The sequence below is a fragment of the Nestor notabilis genome, unplaced genomic scaffold (assembly GCF_000696875.1).
Source record: "Nestor notabilis isolate BGI_N333 unplaced genomic scaffold, ASM69687v1 scaffold21121, whole genome shotgun sequence".
Classification (NCBI taxonomy): domain Eukaryota; kingdom Metazoa; phylum Chordata; class Aves; order Psittaciformes; family Psittacidae; genus Nestor; species Nestor notabilis.
The window spans coordinates 1-14,058 of NW_009916408.1; the positions used below are offsets into that span (position 1 = coordinate 1).

General features: G+C 37.2%; 1 protein-coding gene across 1 annotated transcript in view; it reads left to right on the forward strand.

The window, feature by feature from the left end:
- Nucleotides 1-1,066: 1,066 nt before the first annotated feature.
- SMC1B (structural maintenance of chromosomes 1B) overlaps nucleotides 1,067-14,058 on the forward strand; it is a gene marked incomplete at its 5' end in the record, with an annotated part of 31,408 nt that continues 18,416 nt past the window's right edge. The window contains 9 exons of the mRNA XM_010024568.1: nucleotides 1,067-1,255; nucleotides 1,782-1,894; nucleotides 3,002-3,205; nucleotides 3,547-3,785; nucleotides 4,274-4,529; nucleotides 5,931-6,071; nucleotides 8,319-8,401; nucleotides 9,374-9,581; nucleotides 12,391-12,576. Coding sequence (XP_010022870.1) covers nucleotides 1,067-1,255; nucleotides 1,782-1,894; nucleotides 3,002-3,205; nucleotides 3,547-3,785; nucleotides 4,274-4,529; nucleotides 5,931-6,071; nucleotides 8,319-8,401; nucleotides 9,374-9,581; nucleotides 12,391-12,576 — 1,619 coding nt within the window. The remainder of the gene's footprint in view (nucleotides 1,256-1,781; nucleotides 1,895-3,001; nucleotides 3,206-3,546; nucleotides 3,786-4,273; nucleotides 4,530-5,930; nucleotides 6,072-8,318; nucleotides 8,402-9,373; nucleotides 9,582-12,390; nucleotides 12,577-14,058) is intronic.

The window sequence follows — 14,058 nt, forward strand, 5'->3', positions numbered from 1 at the left end:
GTAGCCGTCGGGATTGAGGTTTCAGTCTGGGGGTCTTTCCAGGTCTTTTCTGTGAACACCACAGGCCTGATGGGGAGGAAACGGTAGAAGTGCAAGTGCAGGCACAGGAATAGGGCCAGCATGGCTGCACTAAGTGGCTGGGGATGGTGGTAGCTTGTCTGTTGAGGGGTAGAGTTGCAGGGCTTGGTGAAGGGGAAGTAAAGACTCATGGGCTTGCTTAAAATCCCTTCATGTGCACCCAAGGGAGAGGCAGCTCAATCAGAGTTTTGAAGGCTCTTGGTCTGCCATTGCTTCTTCAACTGGAATTATAATTTTTTTTTCTAGCATGGAAGGACAGAGGTGGGGTGGTTAAAGCAATTTCTATTTCTAGTTGTCTTGTCTTTTCAGCCCTTCCAGAATGAGTGGTTTGCAAACAGCGTACTTTGCTACTCCAAATCATAGTTCATGACGTGCTGTGGTATGGAATACCCCTTTGGCCAGTTTGGGTCAGGTGTCCTGCCTCTGCTTCCTCCTGGCTTCCCCTCCTCTCTGGCAGAGCATGAGACTGAGAAAGTCCTTGGTCAGAGTAAACATTACTGAGCAACAACTAAAAACATCGGTGTTATCAGCGTTGTTCCCAGACTGAAAGTCAAAAACACAGCACTGCACCAGCTACTAAGAAGGAGAAAAAATGACTGCTGTAGCTGAACCCGGGACACTGCATTATATAAAGGAAACTACCAAATCAGGATTACGATGTTGGTCGCTCAGTTTAAGTAAAAACCTCTAGAGGTAGATGCCTGTGTACAAAAACTTTGTTCAACAAGGCTGAACAAATAACACATCAGTTTTATGATTAATTTTATTACAGACAGGCTTATCTGTTGCCACTGTGTTATATCTTAGAAATGTATATCTTTATTATGTGTAATATTTTTTCCTCAATGAAATAGATAATTAGAAATAAAATTAAGACTTTTGCATTTATGTATATAATTTTTAGTTGATTGTTACTCAAATGCTTCTTTTAATTTCTGCCATGTCAAAGCAATTTTTTTAAATTTTTTTTTTTTTTTTTTTTTTTTAGGAAAATCTAACATAATGGATGCTGTTAGTTTTGTGATGTGTGAAAAGACTTCTAATTTGCGAGTTAAAAGTGTTCGAGACCTTATTCATGGAGCACATGTTGGGAAACCAGTTTCTTCTACAGCTAGTGTGAAGATGGTATATTGTGAAGAAGATGGGGAAGAAAAAACATTTTCAAGAGTTATCTGTGGTACCTAGTAGATTCTGTTGAGCATATTTCTTTTGTCTGATGTATAAAAATTGGAGACCAAGAATATTCAACTTGAAATTTCAGATTCCTAACATTGTTGTGTATTTGGGTTGATTGAGCTCATGAGTATCACAATATTACTTATAGTCGTTCAATAGCATTTTAATAGCCAAGTGTTATAATTGAAAACATTCTGGGGCAAAGTTAAAAAATAGAAGTGATTAATATATGTACTTCAATCTGTAGATACTTGCTTGAAATATGCAGATGGTATAGGCTCTAGAAAACAGGATCTGACACCTTGCTGAAGGCATGAGCACTTAAGCATCTGTTAATATCTTTCGGAAGTATTCAACTAGAATTTTTGTACAGAAAAATTAAATTATTGACATGACTAAGGGAGTAACTGAAATCTCTTATTCTTTGAGGAAATTGTACAGTTAAATTGATTACTAGTTTATTCATTTCCTATGGATTTTATGTTGTAGCCATTTTGTAGTAACTTCTTTTTTCTTTTCACCTTTAGGTAATTGTACTGAATATCTCTTCAATAATAAATCAATCAGCCGATCTGCTTATATATCTGAACTTGAAAAAATAGGCATACTTGTCAAAGCTAGGAATTGCTTGATTTTTCAGGTGAGCATTTAAGGTACTTTGTAAAGAAAAGAAAAGCTTCTGAGATTATTTCATAGGAGTACCCAGTTACCTGTTCGGCAGGAAAGAGGGCCTCCTTAGCTAATTTCAAGCCAATACATTTTTTTCCTGACCTTGGCCAAGATTACAAGACTACAAAATGTAAATAATGGGTGTTTGTGTGTACATGAGTGCACTGGTAAGAAAGAAGCTAGTCTGGAAGAAGTATTTGTATTATTCAGAGTATATAAGAAAATGTGGCTCACTATTTATAAATGTTTAGTGTATTAAATTCTCACAGTATTATAGGAAAAGATAATTTCATCTTAAAACACTCCTGTTAAGATATATGAAAATTTATAGTAATTTTTGTAAGGATTTAGGGATTGAAAATTTTGCTAGGTTCTTAGTTCTCAAGTATTTAACAATATAAGTCAGAAATGCCGTATACTTAAAACTAATATGTTTCACAGGATTGTCTTCCTTATAGTTGCTGAGGAAAATTCCCAAGGAAGAACTATTTTTTTATTTTTTTTTTTCCCCCCTTTTACAGAAACCCTCTCTGTGGATTCTTACTGTAATGGTTTCTATGATGAGAGCATTTGCCCCCTGTACAAATAGAATAAAAATCACAAAACCTATTTCCTAGACTATAGTCAAAATATTAACTCCTTCAGATCAGTGAAGATTTGTGCAGCTCATGCATGGAGAAATCTATGTGGTATAACTTTGAGAGTTACATAATCTTGTTGTGCATTAATTTCAGCTGGCTTGCTTTTGAAATACTGGGAGGGTGTTAGTTTAGTTTTCATTGAAAATGAGTTTCAGTTCTTTAAAAGAGGCGATGAAGATTTAATCTTGTAATTCTGCACATTGATACGTGCAGGTTGATTGAGTTTGAAGGTGGTTTTCATAGACCACATCTGACAATCTAAAACTTTCAGGTGGTGTGGTGTTTTGGGTTTTTTTTGGGTTTTTTTTTTTTTTTTGTTTTGTTTTTTTGGGGAGGGGGAAGTGGTTGGTTGGTGTGGGTTTTGTTTTTTTTTTTTTTGTGGGGTTGGTTTTTTTTGTTTTTGTTTTTGTCTAAATTTATTTTCAATTTTGTTTTAGGGAACAATAGAATCGGTTGCAATGAAGAAGCCGAGGGAGAGAACTCAACTTTTTGAACAAATCAGTAATTCATGGGAATATGCTGAGGACTATGAACGGAAAAAGAAAAAAATGCAGCAAGCAGAAGAGGATACACAATTTAATTACAACAAAAAGAAAAGCATTGCAGCAGAACGCAAACAAGCAAAGACAGAGAAAGAGGAGGTGACTCAAACTTATTCCTTTTTTGCATGTTGAGTTCTCGGATTTTACATCATTTATGAACTTAAATACAGGTTTTCTTAAACTTGTGTTTTTCAGCTAGTATTTGTTTCAATATAGTATAATAAGTATAAAAGGGTAGAGAAATATAATTAATATAAAATGTGAAGTAAATGAAAGTGTAAGTATTCCAGTATAATTAATTAATTGTTGATTTTTATGATTAGTGCACATTACTGGAATACAGCTACTGGTATATCATCTTAAATCACTTTGGACTTGAAATTAAACTAATCATTAAAAATCCTTTTTATAAACCATAAATAAAATTTTAATGTTGATAGGCAGAGTATTACCAGATGCTTATCAAGGAACTGGATGAAGAAAAGATAGAGTTGCAGCTTTTCCGGCTTTATCACAATGAAAAAAACATTTACTTTCTGAAAGAAAGTTTGGATGAAAAGAATACAGAGGCCAGTCTCAAGAAAGAGTCTCTTTCTACAGCAGAGGAGGAATTTAGAGCCAAGAAGAAAAGGCTTGGTGTACTAAACAGAGACCAGCAGCACATGGAAAGAGAATTGAAGTAGGTTTTCCTCTCAGATTCTCTGATAGTTGAGCTAAAGCATAATTTGCAGTGGGAATAGTTTGGCAGGCATACATTTCCTGTTACAGCAGTTGGGTGATATCCCAGTGTTATGGAAGTCAGTTTGTAGCAGTTTACTAAAGTAATATCTAGACATCGTTTTTTTTTTTTTTATTTGTTTTTCCCCCTCCACCATGCTCAGGTTGTCAGTAATTTCATTATGTAAATACTTGTTTGCTATAAAATTTTTAGAGGGGTGGGCTCCACTCTATTTTCAGTGAATGTTTAAAAAAAAAAAAAAATCAACTGTGGGTATGTAACTGTGCAGTCACAACTGATTATTTGTTTGCATGTGTGGTTGGGAGGGGGTTATTTTTCTTTTTTTGTGTGTGCTTTTGTTGTTTTGAATGTGTTTTGTGGTATTTGGTGGGTTTTTTTCATTCTGGTTTTGTGGTTTGGTTGTTGGTTTTGTTGACTTTGTTTTTTAGGACTCTGGAAGCATCACTGATTCAGCAGAGACCCCTCTATATAAAAGCAAAGGAAAACACTTCCTACCAAATCAAGAAAGTAGAAATGTCAAAGAAGTTGCTACGGGACAAGGAGAAATCCTGTGATAAGGAAAAGCAGAACATAAAAGAACTAGAGATAGAATTAAATGATATTGAGAAGGCGTGGAGAGTGTTTGAGAAGGAAGCTGAAGAAATACTCCAGAGAGCAGCAGATATTGAGCTGCAAGAAAGTCAGGTGAATTGGGAGGCCAAAAAGTACTTTTTACTAGTAAAGGCCAAAAATCTCTACTTAAGACAGAGAAACTGTTGTTTCACCAATAACCTGTAATTTCTAATGATCCTTTTGTTGTTAAGCTCAAACAAAAAGAAAATTATAACTTCTATTTAGGGACTGTTTCATCAGAGGAAGAGAAATTATGATGCAGCCTCTTGGGGGAGTGGGCTGTCCCCTTTTGGGGGATGAAGTCAGATCTCACAGAAGTTCCAAATCTGGAACGCTTCTGGGAAGTAAATCCAAGATGCATAGATACTTAGAAAATCACCATTGTGAAATTGGAAATGGTAAGCATCTCTCCTAGGGTGTGAGGAGTATCTGCTAAACAATGTAAGAAGATACTTACTGGAGAAAGTAGTGAATTCCTAGTGAACAGGAAATTGAGAAGGCTTTGATGGAAATTTCGGAAAGATTGTATGTGGGGACTGTCATCTCTGGATTAGGATTGTGGCTACATGTGTTTATCCATAGTTAGGTTGTTCTTTCTGGTTTGTTTTCCCCATCTTCATGGAAACCCACGTGGTATGTTGTAGGAGGGTAGGATAGAAAACATCCAGTAGACTCTCATGGTGAGGGAGTAATTTTTGATAAATGGCTTGTCAGCTGAGGTACAGAAATGTGTCTTCAATTAGGGAAAAAGAAGACAACAAAAATGCAAACAAGACTTTGTAGCATACATAGCATTTACTCTGGGTCAGAATCTAAGAGTTGGCTCACAAGCTGCTTTAAGTTACTTTAGAGGGAAAGGACTGTGTCACTTTACAATGCATTCGCATTTGAAGAAACTATTTTTGCAACCATATGGCCAGAAATACTTTTAAAACTAAGTGCTTGCTTTTCTCTGCTGGCTCTTCCTTAAGATTCTTTCTGATCAACTAATAGAGAACCCACAGTGTTCTTTTGGTTCATTAATCTTCTCACTTTGAACTTTAGAGACATTTGGTCATTTAGTCATATCTTTGCAGGATTGCTTAAACTATTTTTTTTTTTTTTTTAAAGTGTATATATATATAGATAGATATACCATGAGAATTGGTATTTATAATTATAGCAAACTTGCAGTGATTTTGGGCTATGCAGAAACTTCATGTTAGCCTGAAAGACTTCTTGAAAAATGAAGAGTCATTAAAGCAAGACTGTAGGCAAGAACTATTAAGTGTAAGTTTTGGGTTGAATCTTTCTCTCATAAAATATAACTTCTCATAACACAATTAGTATCTGGAAAGGTTTTCTGGACAATTGGGTGATTTTCATACTCTTGCAAGTATGATGAAGGAGGCAAATACTCATCGAGAGTGTAACTGAACTTGAGCCTTCCCACTTTCAGTGAAGTGAATTTATTTATTTGTTTTGTTTGTCCAGTTGGAGCGTTATAAAGAGCTAAAGGAAATAGCAAGAAAGAAAGTAGCTACGCTAAACCAACAGCTAGAAAAGCTTCGTTGGGAGCAAAAAGCAGATGAAGAAAGGCTGAAACTTAATTGGAGGAAGAAAAAAGAAGTTGAGGTATTTACATCAAGCTGAAATTATGTTTTAAGGAGAAAAATGTTTCTCTACCTCTCCCTTTGGTATAAATGTCTATATAAATGCTTTATGTCATGAATACACCCTCAATGATACATTGCAAATGTTAGTTTAGTTTTCATATTGCAACAGGCTTAGCAAAATGGCTTTGAAGTTTGTTCACAGAATGGCTGTGTGGGTCTACACTGAGGATTTGATTTTGAAAGCTTTGACTCTAATGTCTTACAGTTACTCAGAACATATGCTTGACTGTAATCAGTTTCTGGTTTTGTAAGTGTAGTTTTTCTTTCTGAGGTGTCCTACTACTGTTGTATCTCTGTATGATACTCGCACCTTTTAGGGGCTTCTTTTGGTCACAGCTACCTTCTGGATGGAGATGTTTTTAAGGTCAGTTGTGCATATGAGTGTGTTGTAGTTGGAAAAATCTCCTTGGTGTCCACTCTTCTGTTGCCCTTCAGAGAATGGGTGCTTGGTGTGATTACAGATTATTGCTGTCATTTTGTCTCTTGATTTCTTTTATCACTGCAGATCCGCATGTGTGACAATAAAATACGTATGTTTTTAACTATGACTGGGTCACTATGCCTGAAGTTCTATTTTTAGAAAAATTATTTCCCAACTCCTAGTTCAACTTTGTGTGGGGCTTCTGGTAGAAGTAGAAAGGACAGAAGCTCAGTTAATTATCTGTCTTTTGCTGGAAACTTTACTATATTCGGTGTTCTGGGGTTTCTCCTCCTCCCCTCCCCCCACCCCCCCTTTTTTATCCCCTCCAAACTATGCTAACCTTGCAGTATTGTCACCTACTAAAAAGTCAGAGAGGCAACATCTATAATTACAGACTCAAGGTTTGGAGGAGACTCCTTATGTTGAGAAAACTTAAAAAATCATCAGATGACACTGTAATTTGTAAGAGTTTCTAACACCTCATTCTTGTAGATATGAACTTGTTTGTATGGAAAAGTGTATATTTTACTGTATATCTATGAGGATGTGAAGTCATTCTTGCCATGATATCTAAGCTAATGCGTGTACATCCATTTTATCTTGATAAAAGTCTACTTTTTGAAGTGCTACTTACCAGGAAAACTTAGTATCTAGAAGTGAAATAAACTCTTACTGCTTGTGTTTCTAAAACTTGGCAAATCCCTGTTGAGAAGGAAATAAGGAATAATTGGGAGTTCATAAAATGCATGCCTGACCATTAACAGTTGTAATTACTTGTATGTACTACTGGCACTTGGTGATCGCTCATCACAATGTAGCATGTATGTGACCACATCTAACGTGTTCTGTACAGCCGTGGGCTCCCCAGTACAAGAAGGGTAATGACATTCTGGAGGAAGTCTGGCAGAGAGCCACTAAGCTGACTGGGGCTGGAGCACCTGGCTTACGAATAGAGGCTTAGAGAACTGGATCAGTTCAGGCTGGCAAAGAAGAAGTCAAGGGGAAACCTTACTGCTGTCTGCAGCTACTTAATGGGAGGGTATGAATAAGAGAATGCCACACTCTTACTCGAGTGGCACCTACAGTGATAAGATGGAGTTCAACAGGCACAGCTTAGAATTCTGAATAGCTACTAGGTAAACTATTTCAGACCAAGGACAATCAGACGTTGAAGTAGGTGCACAAAGAGGTTGTGGTCTCTTCATTCCTGGAGCTATTAAAAATGTCACAAGGATTTCCGCTTTAAGGCTTACTAAGATATGTAGGTAACAATATTTTTTTCTTCTGTTTGCTTTAGCTAATACGTTTTTATTCAATTTGAGTAACTGTTAGTTTGTTTTTCTAGTACAGTGCTCTTGTATCAGGTTGGAACCTCTATGCCAAATTTTTCATGTGTCATTAGGAAGAAGCTTCTATTAATCTGGGGCCAAGAAAAGCACCTTTCTTCTTTTAACACCTATAATTTACTAACAGTATGTTTGAAGTTGTTTTATTTGATGCTGTCGTGATTCTTTTGCACTGAAGAGGCTTTCTCTGAACTGTAGCCAAACATGAAAAATCCAACAATGACCTTGAGAAAATAATTTTCATGTATTATTCATGGTTCAGTTTGGCATCTACTATTGAAAAGAGGCGCTATTGCTTCAGCATGAAATATGAACAAGTGAGGAAAAAAAACCTGTTTCAGAACTTGTTCTGAGTTAATAGTTTTGTACCTTGCTTATAAAACTGTCATTTTCCTGTGGCTTGTTTTTAACACATTTTTTTGTGTTTCTGATTGCATAGGAAAACATAAAACAGACTGTGGAACAGGTAGAAGAGCATAAAAAAAGGATAGAGAAGTTGGAAGAATATGCCAAGATATGCACGTATGTTTAAAAAATTAAAAGCTAATTGGAGTTCTGACATATTACGTATTCTTAGATTAACATGACAGGTTTCTTGTTCTTTCTAATTCTTTTCTATGCTTTAAAATTTTCATATGAATGAGAATTCTTACTAGTTGTAGTTAATATTTCAGGTATGATGACTTATCCATTCTTTGTTTGAAACCATTTTTATAATTGCTTCTAATTTCAAGTAGGTGTGTAAATTATATCACTGTGGGTAGGGCTGTGAGGCCATTGGTGTACAAATTCTGAGTAAGAGGACAGGGTAGTTCTGTAGTGGTGCTGCTCTAGAAAGCATTAGTATTTATGTTGCATATTAGCAGCACAGCTCAGTTCTTGCTTCGTAGGTCTTGTCTTCGACATGATTTTTACTCTGTGAGCAATGTGAATGAATTTCGATGTTAGCCTGTGTTTTGTGCAGGAGGTCAGAGTAGGTGATCTGCAGAGAATTCTTTTTTTTTCTTCCCAGCTGATCTGTTCCTGTGCATCTACAATGTGTACTTTGGCTTAATGCTGTCTGTGTACTGAAAGTTCTGTCATGGACACAGACCAGATCTGTTGTGATTGGTGTGATGTAAAATTATTTTAATTAAGTACATGTAGTAGAGTTCAGTAGAGCCTTAGTGATTTTGGCAAGTGTGTAAGGTGAGTAATTTTGCATGAGAATTCTTAGTCCTAATTTTTCCAGTAGCAGACCTTCTATTGATGGAGGGTAAACCAGTATGGTTGCATATTACACAGGCAAAAACTTACACTTGAACTCAATTTTGAAACCTTAATAATAGCTTATACTTTAGAACATAACTTGTGTAAGAAGTTGTTTCTTACAGATACTTCAGGTCTTTAATGATTTTTGTAGTTTGTGACCACAGAATGCCTTCACTTTCATAAGCTAAAAGCTTGTATAAATGAAATAGTAAATTGTTCTCCTATTTTTGCTTCCTTTCAAAGTGAATCGTTAGCAGAAAAAAAGCAGCAAGAGGAAGTACTAACTAAGGAAATTGAAAATTCAACCATACGAATGGCTGAAGTGAAGGAAGAATTGAACAAAATAGTTGGTGAACTGCAGAATGCCAGAATGGATTACCACGAAGGAAGGCGTCAGCAAATGAGAGCAGAGATCCTGGAAAGTCTCAAAAGACTATATCCGGATTCTGTGGTAATCGAATGGCCTCACTTAAAGCCTTATTTTAGAGTTAAGATTTAAGAGTTCTGCCTTAGACTGAATAAGCGGCTAGAGTAAATGAGACTGTCTTTAATATTCTTTTAAACTTTATGCTTGCTTGAGTGTACTTGGTGAAATAGTATTGCTGAAAGAATAGCAGCATAAACTATCATTATTTTTCACAGTTTCCAGAAATATATTCCTGGTTGCATCAAAAATAATTTGATCTCTTGTGTGATTTTTGTGCTGTTTGTTTCTTTTTTCTTTCTGGTTTTATTTTCTTTTGTCTTCAGACATATTTTGACATATTTATTTCGAACAAATGAATGGGAAGGTTAGCTGTGAGACCATTTATTCCAGAAAAAATGCTTCTTCTAGAGGACAATTTTGTTTAGGTGTGTGAAATTTTTATTTTACCAAATGCTCAGTCTTTGCTTATCAGTTACCATATTTTACATAAATTACTTGTTAGTAGTGCCATTAAGTGTTTTGTGTATTGATTTTGAATCGTGAGCAGCCATTGATTGAGAGGCATATTTACACCTTTTTATTGACACTTAAAAATATTTCCTCCAATGTTGGTAGCGATCCTAAATAAGAATTTTTTAACTAATCAATTGAATAGTTGGTCTCTGAGTATGTCTCAGTATAATCAATCCTTTTTGATGTGCATTGTTGAGATGTACAAGCTGGGAAGGTGTCCCCCTGCTACAGTCACCCCTTCCCGTATTTTGAAGGTGGCATATCTCTGCTTCCTTATGCTGCTGTAAGAATAGAAATAAAGTTTTCAGTTGTTCTTTGCTCCTTGGTCTTTTGCAAAACCTCCTCAGAATCTGGCAAGTGTCTGATCCTGTTGTTTTTTCAAGAGAATAAGGATTTCACTTTTCAGCTGTTCTTCAGAATTTTTTCATCCATATGAGATATTCCAGAAAATACAGGTGATTGATACGTATCTTTTTGCCTGCTTTTTGCATTGTATCCCTATTTGAAAAGAACTGGATCAGGCTGGTGATACCTTACTGGCTTAAAGGAGAGCTGGTATTTAGGATGTTCTCTTTTTATTTCTCCTTCAGGAGCTGCAAATTCAAAATCACTTAACAGATATGATGGCTCTAATATATAAAAAATAGATGAGTCAAATTGGTTATGTAAACTCTCCCATTACAGAAAGTCTTAAGAGTACTTGCTTCAGTTATCCTTGTTCCTGCAATAGCTTTCCTAACACTGATATGTAAGGTGTTACTATGTAAGCAGCTCAGTTTTTTCTGAGCTGCTCCTTACCCTCTGGTTTACCGGACTAAATACTCGGGCAGAACTGGAGGAAATCTCGGTGTTGGTCTTTCTGGATTTCATTGGTGAAAAATGGCATACTGCTTCTAAATACATAGATTTTATGTCCATTTAAAAGCTTCCATTCTGTTAAAACATTCTTGTAATGGTTGGTGAACATTCCAGGTACCGAAATAGCCATGCAGTTACGTGATTCCACTGTGCGAGTGACATATGCATTTTCATGGATTTTTCTGATGAACAAAGTGGATTTTGTAGCTGATTACAGCTTATTACAGTTTAATTTTCAAAACGGCATTCTTACGTTGGTAGTTTTAATTGGCAAGATTGCTATTGTTACAGATTCAGTTGGGCTGCCAATATTTGTTTTCCAGGAAATCTGGCATTCCAGACGGACTTAAATACCTGTGTCTGAAAGGTTATAGATCCTCTGTATAGTTTTGAATGTCTGAAAAATCATGTGTCTGAGCTGCAGATAGAAACATCCAAGTAGATGACACTGCCAGAAAGCCAGGAAACTTAAGTAAAGACCTTGGTGGTGTTGGGGGTTATCCCACACCACAAAGATCCGCATGGTTCTACTGTTTCATCAGAAAAAGGAAAACATTTGTCAAGAGGAGGGTAGCAAGGTAGATCACAGTAGGCCATGATTTGACCTACTGGAAATGATTTTAGTTACATCATTCACGACATAATACTGTTGCATGCAACTCTCACCTGTTGTCTTCCTGTTCTCATTTGTTTAAATTTGGTAAGTGTAGAACTAGATATGCAACAGGAGACCAGTAGCTATAGGTCAACAAGCAGAAAAAATGTTCTTGCACAAATTTACATGTTAAAATGTTCAGAATGTGGATTAGTAGCTTTAATTGTTCAGGGAAAGCTCACCTGTACCTATAATTACAGAAATGGAACGAAAGACCTTTAGCAAGAGCATATACAGCAAAGAACTAAGTGGTTCTATCTATGGTGGTGGTATATCAATATATGGCAAAACAGGCTCAATTATTTGGACTGTGAAGTAAAAGTAAAGCAGTTTGGGTTTTTTTTCATGCTACTAAAGAAAAAATATGCTTCCTTTTTGGGTTGCAAGTGGAACAGTGCCTCTGTTGCTACCATTTTCCAGCTAATAATTGTATTTAAGACCTTATTGTCATTCGAAGATCTTACTGGGTTAGATATTTCTTTTCCTCTCAAAAAAAAACTTGGCTAGCTTTGCTGTTGTCACTCTGTTGTGATTATAGAAGTTTATGCTAAATTGGGTAAAACATTGAGGTACGTAACATTAATCTCAGGGGGAAAATGTTAAACCCTCGCTTCAGATTTGAAGGCATACTTTGCAGTTTGGATTGATGGCTACAATTTCTGTTTTTTCTGACGTACAGCCGTTGTAAGAGAGTGCAGCTCATAGATGTGTAACACATTTCATCTTACTACTTCAGTATCTTGCATGCAGATATATTATTCGATATGTAAAGTAACATACTAATATTTCTGTGTTTTTTCTCTTCAGTTTGGAAGACTGCTCGATCTGTGTCATCCTATTCATAAAAAGTACCAGCTTGCTGTTACCAAGGTGTTCAGCAAATACATGACTGCTATTGTTGTTGCCACTGAAAAAACAGCAAAAGATTGCATTCGCTTCCTAAAAGAAGAACGAGCTGAACCTGAAACTTTTCTTGCTCTGGATTACCTTGATGTAAGTACTTTTTTCTTTTTCCTGTCATCAACAAGTTAATACACTTGTAAATCTTGATACTGGCTCATTTAAGCATAACTAAAACAGGCTTAAGTGTTAAGACAAAGCACTTAAGAGGTGAACTTCATGAGGTTCCTGTTGTCCCATTTCTCCAGCCTGCTGAGGTCCCTCTGGGTGGCAGCACGACCCTCTAGTGTATCAGCCATTCCTTCTAGTTTGGTGTCACCAGCAAACTTGCCCAAATGTAGTTCTCCCTCATCATCCAGATAATGAAGATGTTAAACAGGATTGGTCGTAGTTTTGATGAGGCTAGTTACTGACCTCCAACTGGACTTTGTACTACCAATTACCACCTTGTGGGCCTGTCCGTTCAAGCCAGTTTTCAGTACACCTCACTGTTTGTCAGCCAGTCCATATTTCATCAGCTTTTCTATTACAATCTTGTGGGAGACGGTGCTGAAAGACTGAAGTTTAGGTAGACAGTATCCGCTGCTCTCCCCTCATCTACCAGGCCAGTCATGCCATTGTAGAAGGCCATCAGGTTGGTCACACATGACCAACTTGGTGAATCCATGATGAATACTCCTCTAAGACTTCTGTTGTTCATGTGCCTGGAAATGGTTTCTAGAATTAGATGCTCCATCACCTTCCCAGGGATCAAGATAAGGCTGACTATCCTGTAGTTCCTTGGGTCCTCTTTCTTGCCCCTTTTTGAACACAAAAGCGACACTTGTTTTTTTCCAGTCCTTAGGTACCTCTTTCACTTGCCATGGTCATTCAAAGACTACTGAGTAGCCATGCAACTGAGAAATATTAATATAGATACCAAATATGACACTGCTTCTACCTGTCTGTAGAAGGCCTCATCCACTTACCCGTTCCAAGCGCAAATAACAGGTTGGGCAGAGACTGGATTGAGAAGAAGGACTTGGAGGTGTTCATCAACAGAAAACTCAAAATGAGCTGGCAGTGATTCTACCCCTCTCTTCCACTGTTGTGAGAGCCCACCTGCAGTAGTGTGTCCAGCTGTGGATACCCCAGCGTAAGAAGGACATGGAGCTGTTGGAGAGAGTCCAGAGGAGGGCTACAAAGGTGGCCTGAAGGCTGGAGCACCTCTCCTGTGAAGACAGGCTGAGAGAGTTGGGGTTGTTCAGCCTGGAGAAGGCTCTGGGGAGACCAGTCGTCCAGTGCCTAAGGGAGGCCTACAAGAAATCTGGAGAGGGACTTTTTACAAGGGCATGTAGTGACAGAACAAGAGGGAGTGGCTTTAAACTGACAGGAGATTCAGATTAGACATTAGGAAAAAATTATTCACGATGAGGGTGGTGAGGCCCTGGCAACAGGTTGCCCAGAAGAGTTGTGACTGCCCCATCTCTGGCAGTGTTCAAGGCCAGGCTGGATGGGGCATTGAGCAACCAGGTCTAATGGAAGGTGTCCCTGCCTGTGGCAGGGGGGTTGGAACCAGGTAATCTTCAGGTTCCC